We start from the raw sequence: 7,733 nt of genomic DNA, 5'->3' as shown, positions 1-7,733 counted from the left end.
GAAAGAAAGAAAGAAAGAAAGAAAGAAAGAAAGAAAGAAAGAAAGAAAGAAAGAAAGAAAGACAGAAAGAAAGAAAGAAAGAAAGAAAGAAAGAAAGAAAGAAAGAAAGAAAGAAAGAAAGAAAGAAAGAAAGAAAGAAAGAAAGAAAGAAAGAAAGAAAGAAAGAAAGAAAGAAAGAAAGAAAGAAGACAGGTGAATACAGGTATACGAAAAACTAAATGAGAAAAGGGAAAGAAAAAAAGAAGAGAGAAAAGGAAAGAGGAAAGGGAAAGGAGAAAGTGAAGGGAAAATAAATAAAATGTAGAAAAACAAATTAAAATTTTAAAAATAAAAATAAAATGTGAAAGGAAAAGGAGAAAAGAAAGATAAAAGGAAAGCAAGGAAGAAAATTAAAAATAAAAGAAAAAAGGAGAGGGGGGAAAAAAGGGAGAGCAAAAGGGAGAAAAAGAGGGAGAAGAAAGAGGAGAGGAAAAAGAGGAAAGAAAGGGGAAAAGAAAAAGGAAGAGGGAAAAGAAAAAATAGAAAGGAAAAAGACGAAAAGGGAGAGGGGAAAAGGAGAAGAGAGAAGAGGGGGAAATAAAAGAAAAGCTGGGAGAAGAGAGGAGAGGGGAGCCAGGCGAGCCCGAAGTTGGCGGCCGGGCGGGCGCGGCGCGGGTGGGCAGGGCCGGCGGCCGCCCCGCCCCCGTCCCGCCGCCGCCACCGCCGCCGCGCCCGCTGCCGGCCGTGCCCCCGCTAAAGGAGGCAGGGAGCGGGGCGGCGCGGCAGTGCGCCCTGAGCCGCGCCCGCAGCCCCGACAGCAGCCAGCGGGAACCGCGCTGGGAGGGATGCGGGGCGCCGGGGAGGAGGCAGGGGCGGCGAGCGCGGCCCCCGCGCCGCTGTGAGCCCCCGGCGGGCAGCGGGAGCGGCGGTACCTCCGTGTAGGCGCACGGCCTCTGCGCGGACAGACGCATACAGCCGCCGTCCGACAGCAGCGCCGCTTTCCGCCCCGAGAGCGTCCTCCGAGGCGCAGCCCCGATGCCCGGCGGGACGGCGGGGCCGCCGCTCGGGTGCGTAGCTCCCCGCTAGAGGCGGCGGCCCCCGCGGGCTGGATGCTCGTCGCCGGTGCGGGCGGCACCCCCGGGCCGGCCGCCGGGGCCCCGCGGCGCTAGGGGCCGTCCGGGCCCCCCGCCCCGGGCCGGCGGCGGCGGCGCGGGGATGCTGGCGCTGGGGCAGATGGACGGCGCGCCCCGGCAGGGCGCCTTCCTGCTGGGCAGCCCGCCGCTGGCCGCCCTGCACAGCATGGCCGAGATGAAGGCGCCGCTGTATTCCGCGTACCCCCTGCCCGCCGGGCCCGCCTCCTCCTCCTCCGCCTCCGCCTCGCCAGCCTCCGCCTCTCCCTCGCCGCCGCTCGGCTCCCCCGGCCTCAAGGCGCCCGCCGCCTCCGCCGCCGCCGCGGGCGGGCTCTCGGCGCTGGGCACGGCCCCGCCGCAGCTCTCGGCCGCCACCCCACACGGCATCAACGACATCCTCAGCCGACCCTCCATGCCCCTGCCGGGCGCCGCGCTCGCCTCCGCCTCGCCCTCCGCTTCCTCGGCGGCGCCCGCCGGGCTGCTGGCCGGGCTGCCCCGCTTCGGCAGCCTCAGCCCGCCGCCGCCGCCGCCGCCCGCCCTCTACTTCAGCCCTGGGGCCGCCGCCGCCGCCGCCGCCGTGGCCGCCGGGCGCTACCCCAAGCCGCTGGCCGAGCTGCCCGGCCGGACGCCCATCTTCTGGCCGGGGGTAATGCAGACCCCACCCTGGAGGGATGCCCGCCTCGCCTGCGCCCCCCGTGAGTACCCAGCGCCGCGGGGCAGCGGGGGGAGAGAGTCCGGGAAGCCCCGGCGGGAGTCCGCTCCCATTGCTGGGCAGTCCCCGCGCCCCGGCATCGCTGTGACACCCTCCTGCCCCTCCACCCAGGGCCCGGCCGTAGCCTAGGGGGCTGGCTTTGCCTCGATTTAATTTGTTTTCGTTTCTTAAGTTCGTTTTGCCTTCTCTGTCCCCTCGGTCAGAGCAAAACTCTGTAATATGTCGCCGGTTATCGCCTGCGAAGAGCGGAGCTCTCCGAGGGGAAGGTGGCCGCGCTGCCACCGTCGCTGCTGGGCGCTCTCGGGGTTGGCTTTAGGGGCGCGCACAAACTTTCCCCGAGCAGGACTTTCTCTTACCGCCCGCTCGCACCGGCCGCGGCCTTTTTTTTTTTTTTTTAAATATCATTTTCCCGCTCAGATTTTTTGATCCTTACAGGAAAAATAATCAGGGAGAGCCGAAAGGCCAGAGCTGTCGCCTTGCTTAGGCAGTAGTTTTCTCACATACGCACCCGCCGCGTATAGACCCTTCTGTCCCCTGCGGCTGCTTGAGAATGAAGCGCTTTCCCAAATCCGTAGATTAACTTGTCTGTCCCTGCCTTCCCTTTCTTTCCTCCTTCCCTTCGCCAGATCAAGGCTCAATTTTGCTGGATAAGGACGGAAAGAGAAAACATACAAGACCCACTTTTTCTGGCCAGCAGATTTTCGCTCTGGAAAAGACTTTCGAACAGACGAAATACCTGGCGGGCCCGGAGCGAGCCCGGCTGGCCTATTCCCTGGGGATGACGGAGAGCCAAGTCAAGGTGAGAGAGGCGGCTCACGCACCGAGCGGTGCGGGGCTGGAGGAGCGGGGAACAAAAGGGCCCCACCGCGGAAACGGGGTCCGTCTGAACCGGCCGGAGATGCTGCGGGCTGGCGTGGCCGAGCCTGCGGGCACACGGCGAGGGCTTCCCCGGCAGCCACCGGCACTTCTCCCCTTATGGTCTTACTGCGGGGCCGAGAAGGTTATTTTAAAGCATTTTAAAAACCAAACAAACTGAACCAAATAAACCCAAGCGAAACTGAGAAGCCCTGAACACCATGGGGGTGGCCAGCTTACTGGGAAAGCCAGAGAAAGGGTGATGTTGAGATGTTGCGCTGTCGCACCCGCACTCATACTTTTTGGTTAAAAACTCTGCGCTTTGGGCAAAGCGGAGGTGTGAGGGGTTGGGAGAGTGGGCTGAGCTCCCCGAGGACATGCAGGGGCGTTTGCCCGGCGGACCGGGCCAGAGGGGCCCCTTGGAGGTGCTCACGCTTTCAGTCTGATCCTCAGAGCCTCCTTTGTCACTGCAAATACGTCCCGATGGCTGCGAATAAATTATTGCAGCTTCTACAATGAAAATGCCCCCCTCCTCTGGCAGCGCCCTGCCGGAGAGTAAATACATCTGGCGGGGCAGGGGGGCAGGGAGAGGGATCGGCCCCGAATGTGTGTTCCCCGCCTCAGACAGGATGGCAGGGAGCTGCCCAGGCCCGACGCGGGCCCCGGGGGAGCGGGGGACGGCTGTCGGCTTACGCTGGGTGTCGGAGGCTGCCGGGAGCGGGGCTCGGCCGCTTTCGTTGTGGGGAAATTGCCCGAAGGGCGGCGAAGCGGGAGTCGCTGCCGCACGCCGGGGATGGGGACTGGGGGGCAGCGGGGCGGGAGCGGCCTGGTCCAGCCGCCGCGGGTGGCCGTGCCGGTGGTGGTGACGGTGGCGGCGGGGGCAGGTCTGGTTCCAGAACCGACGGACCAAGTGGCGGAAGAAGCACGCGGCGGAGATGGCGACCGCAAAGAAGAAGCAGGACTCGGAGACGGAGCGGCTGAAGGGCTCCTCGGAGAACGAGGAGGAGGACGACGACTACAATAAGCCCCTGGACCCCAATTCGGACGACGAGAAGATAACGCAGCTCCTGAAGAAACACAAGCCGGGGGGCGGCGGGCTGTTGCTGCATCCCCCGGAAGGGGAGGCCTCCGTCTAGCCCGCTTCGCCCGCCGCCGCTTTCGGAGATGTACAGATCTATTTTTCTAGACTCTACGCGCCCGGGAGGAGGAGGAGGAGACGCCGGAGGGGGAGCAGAGAGGACTGCGGGCAGCGGGCCCCGGCGGGCGCGCCCGGTCCCCGGCGCCGCGTGTTGTTGTAGGGTGGCGGGCGGAGGGGAGCGGCGGGGGCTGCCCTGACCCCCGGCCCCGCTCCCGGCCGTGCGGCGGCCGCGTCTTTGCCGGCTCTTTGTAAATAAACCGTGAGTCACCGCGACCATAGGCGTTCCTTACTGTGAATATTTAAAATGTAAAATACCTTCTTTTTTTTGTACAGCGGGGGCCGGGGGCGCAGCCGCCCCGCCCGCCCCTGGCAGCAGCGGGGGCACCGCAGGAGCCCCCGAGACGGCGGCAGCGGCACCGCCGAGGAAAAAGCCGCCGTGGTCGCCAGCGGTTCCTCCCGCGGGCCGAAACTGCGGCGGCCCCACGTGCTATTTATTAGTATTTTTGAAACACTTTCTGTTGCGGTCGTCGTGCGGGGGAGGGGGTGTGGGAGAGGGCGGAGGGACAAAGTTTGCTTTCATTTACACCGTTTCCAATCAACTGCGTGTTGAAAAAGTAGCTGGTGGGAATTGTCACAGCCACTGTCAGTCAAAATATAAAATTCATTTAGTTGCTGTATTTGAATTTAAAGTGTGCTTTCTTTTGTATCATACGGAATACTAGAGAATGTAAATTGTTTTCATTCTTTCTTTTTTAAGATAATAACGATGATATATCGTGATATAGCATCTTAACATTTATTAATTTATATTAAAAATAATTCGGTTTGTAAAGAGAAGAAAAGCCCTTTGCAAGACCAGTTAAATGTAATGCACTTTCTGTTTAAAAAAACAAAACAAAACAACAAAACGATAAATCAATTAAACCAGTTTAAAGACGTCTGCTGCCTTCACTAAAGGGTACAGATAATCTCATTTGATCAGAGATTAAATAATGAAACCACAGTACAGGGGGAGGAAAACAAAAGAAGAGATAATTTTCATGTTTTTTTATTGATTCTTAGTAGTAGGGTTTTCTGTTGTTTGTTTTGTTGGAAGATTTTTGTTGTTTGGGCGGGTTTTTGTTTTTTTTTTTTCTTTTTGTTTTGTTTGGGTTTTTTTTTTTTTTAAGAATAGAAGTTGACCATTTTGCTGTGGGAGTTGAAGAAGGATACGAATAAAATAAGCCGCTGGTTGTTTGGGGATGTGAGCGGGCAGGCAGTTTCCACCACTGGAGCTGTTCGGCTCAACCTAAATTAGGCTGTTTCAACTTTCTTGGAGGCGGGCGACGCAGGGTTTTATTAACGGCAGTGTTACCGTTATTATGGGAAAGAAGCCACTTTTCAACAAGAAAACAGTGGATAAAATAAGAGCCCGGCTAAGCATCTAAACAAATAGACCAAATACCAGAACAACTGGTTTAAATTGAAACTCATTATCCGACACGATCATTTCCATATCTAAACTGTCCAGAAACAATCGCTTTTTTTTTTTTTTTTTTTTTTTTTTTTTTTTTTTTCCAAGGACCAGCAGAGCAAACAGAATCGCTGAGAGAGAAAAAGGGCTAGTTATTCTGGAGGAAAAAAAAGCAACCCAATAGTCTATTTGGGAAAATTAAAAAAAAAAAAAAAAAAGAAAAAAAAAGAAAAAAAAAGAAAAAAAAAAAAAGAAAAAAAATTAGAGCAGGGTTTTATTCCTCTTTGGCGTACACAATGCCGGGGCCGGGAGGAAGGAACGAGCCCGGCGCTCTGCGGCTGCCTCGGCTCGGTTAGCTCAGCTCTCCGTGGCCGGGGTACCGGGGGCTGCCCATAGTCCATATACACTCCCACCCCTACCCCCGTCTTTCCCGAATGCTTGTAAGGGCAGGAAGGGAAAGGCCGGTCCTTTCCCGGAGAGCTGATTCGGCCCTGCCGGTTCACACCTTTACGGTCTCCCCGCGGGTTTTGCGGGGCGGCGGGAGAGAAATCAGAATAGCACGGCTCCCGGATCACCGGCAGGGGTGGGGACCTGCCGGAGCCCGGCTGGGGTCTGGGCCGGGACAGAACCGCCCGTACACCCTCAGTCCCTTCCCCCGGCGGCCACTGGGCCGGCCCCACTCCCCTGCAGCCCGGTCCCAGCCTCTGCCCGCTCCCTCCCGAGTGCCCCCGGACGTGCCGCGGGTGCTCGGGCTCTCCCCGGCCTCTTTTCCAGTTCACCGCAGCACCGACTGAGGCTTTCCAGTTAATTTACTTCTGCACAGAGACCCAGTTGGCCACCAGTTGCAGTTGGCACCGTCAAAGAAGAATCGCAGGGAAAAGAGCCCAGCACTGCCCGCTTGGTTAGGCTGATTTTGTCTGGGGCGCTGGAAGAAAGAGCAGGGGATTCACACGAGCTCACGGCCCCCCTTTTCGGGACATGTTTTGGATGCCAAAACCGGCTGGGCTCTCTCTCCTCCAGGAAAGGACTTTTTAGGAAGAGATTCAATGGCTAACCTCGGGATCGCTTCCACGGACAGCACGGTGTACAATTCAAAGACAAATGTCAGCGGGCTTCGGGGGCCCCCCCGTGAGCCAGGGCCCGGCTGCGATCAGCCGCAGTTTGGGCTCAGTCCTTCGTGCAGGCAGGAATTTGTGGCGGAGCTGGGTGAACTCCGGGATAACGACATTTAAAAAGCGCTGCACAACCATGTCCATAGGGAATGGGACCGGCGGAGCCGCTTCCCGACATCCGCCCCGAGCCCGGGCCCGGGCCGAAACCCCACGGGGAGTAAGCGGCCACGAACACGCGTGGGGGAGCGGCGGGCGCGGAGCTGGGCGGGCGGGTCCCTGCCTAAGCAGTGAGAGACCACGGCAGGCCGGTCCCGACAGCTCCCTTCGCACACAGCTTTTGGCTCTCTCCTGTCACAGAGCCATCGGCTTTAAACCCTACTCCCTTCCGTGAGCGGGATTTCCAGGCTCAGCGGAAAAAAAAAAAAGAGGCTGTTTCTGGGATTTCCCGGCCCAGGGGAAATAGAGGCGGCTGCTCTGGGTTTACCCTGTCTCGGTCCCTGCCATGTGTCTTCTCTGTGGTACAGAAGTACCCGGCTGTGCAAACCCAGAGTGCCCAAAGCATCCTCCCTGCTTTTCCAACGCCTCTGCTTTGTCGAAGTACTCCGCAAAGGGAACTCGCTGCCGTCCGCCTCCAGCTCCAGCGAGCATCACAGTGGGCAGAGAAAAAACTTTTTCTTCCCCGTGGAAGCGCCCCAGGCGCAGGACCTGCTCCGCGCCCTGCAATAGCCGTGGGCACCGCGGGACGCCGGGGAGAGATGCAGGGAGGGAGGCAGGGGAGGTTCGGGAAGCAAAAGAGAGGCCGGGAACCACCCCGTCCCCGGTACCCCGCTCCCGGCCTTCAGCTGCTGTCTGCGGGACATACGCGCATGGATGTGGACACACGGGCACGGGCAGGCTCCGCACGGCTGGTTACAAAGGGAAGCCCACGGCCGGCGAGCGGGCGGGAGCGGCCGCAGGGAGGGGGAAAATGAAGAGCTCTTCGCCCGTGGGGTAGTGAAGGGGTCGCTCTACTCGGGGCGTGTGCCCTGGGGGGAAGCTCAGTCCGTAGGCCACTGTCACCCGGCCCCTGACAAGGGCCTACACCAGCCTGTCACGGCCCGGAGGCCTTCGGGCTCTCTCATTCCTTCGGCAACTTCCACCCAGAGCCCCCGGTGTAGGCAGCAGGCAAAGCAGTGCCTACACCCTGCCAGAGGGATGGCCAGACGGACAGCCATGCGGGGGACAGAGCGACCACTCCAGCGAGCGATGGCTTCTCCCGCCCTTTCCCTCACGCGTTGTCTCCTCTGAGGAGCTCCTGAAATCCCCCCTATCGCTCATCACTTCTCAGTGCTATTAATTTTTAACACTTCTCATA

At 58.8% G+C, this 7,733-nt stretch overlaps 1 protein-coding gene across 2 annotated transcripts; it reads left to right on the top strand.

Annotated features, from left to right (window-relative positions):
- Positions 1-741: 741 nt before the first annotated feature.
- On the top strand, positions 742-4,332 carry NKX6-1 (NK6 homeobox 1). 2 transcript variants are annotated; one of them, XM_058838143.1, is made up of 3 exons: positions 742-1,804; positions 2,519-2,620; positions 3,561-4,332. In XM_058838143.1, exons 1-3 carry the CDS (start codon positions 1,195-1,197, stop codon positions 3,698-3,700), a joined length of 852 nt encoding a protein of 283 aa, XP_058694126.1. In that variant the 5' UTR covers positions 742-1,194; the 3' UTR covers positions 3,701-4,332. The 2 variants fall into 2 exon arrangements, with proteins under 2 accessions (XP_058694126.1, XP_058694125.1); XM_058838142.1 differs by having other exon boundaries at positions 2,448-2,620.
- The last annotated feature ends 3,401 nt before the right edge of the window (positions 4,333-7,733 follow it).

This window comes from Poecile atricapillus, chromosome 4, assembly GCF_030490865.1.
Source record: "Poecile atricapillus isolate bPoeAtr1 chromosome 4, bPoeAtr1.hap1, whole genome shotgun sequence".
NCBI classification, from domain to species: domain Eukaryota; kingdom Metazoa; phylum Chordata; class Aves; order Passeriformes; family Paridae; genus Poecile; species Poecile atricapillus.
The sequence above is the reverse complement of the archived record's forward strand: the minus strand, read 5'-3'. Positions and strand labels throughout refer to the sequence as shown.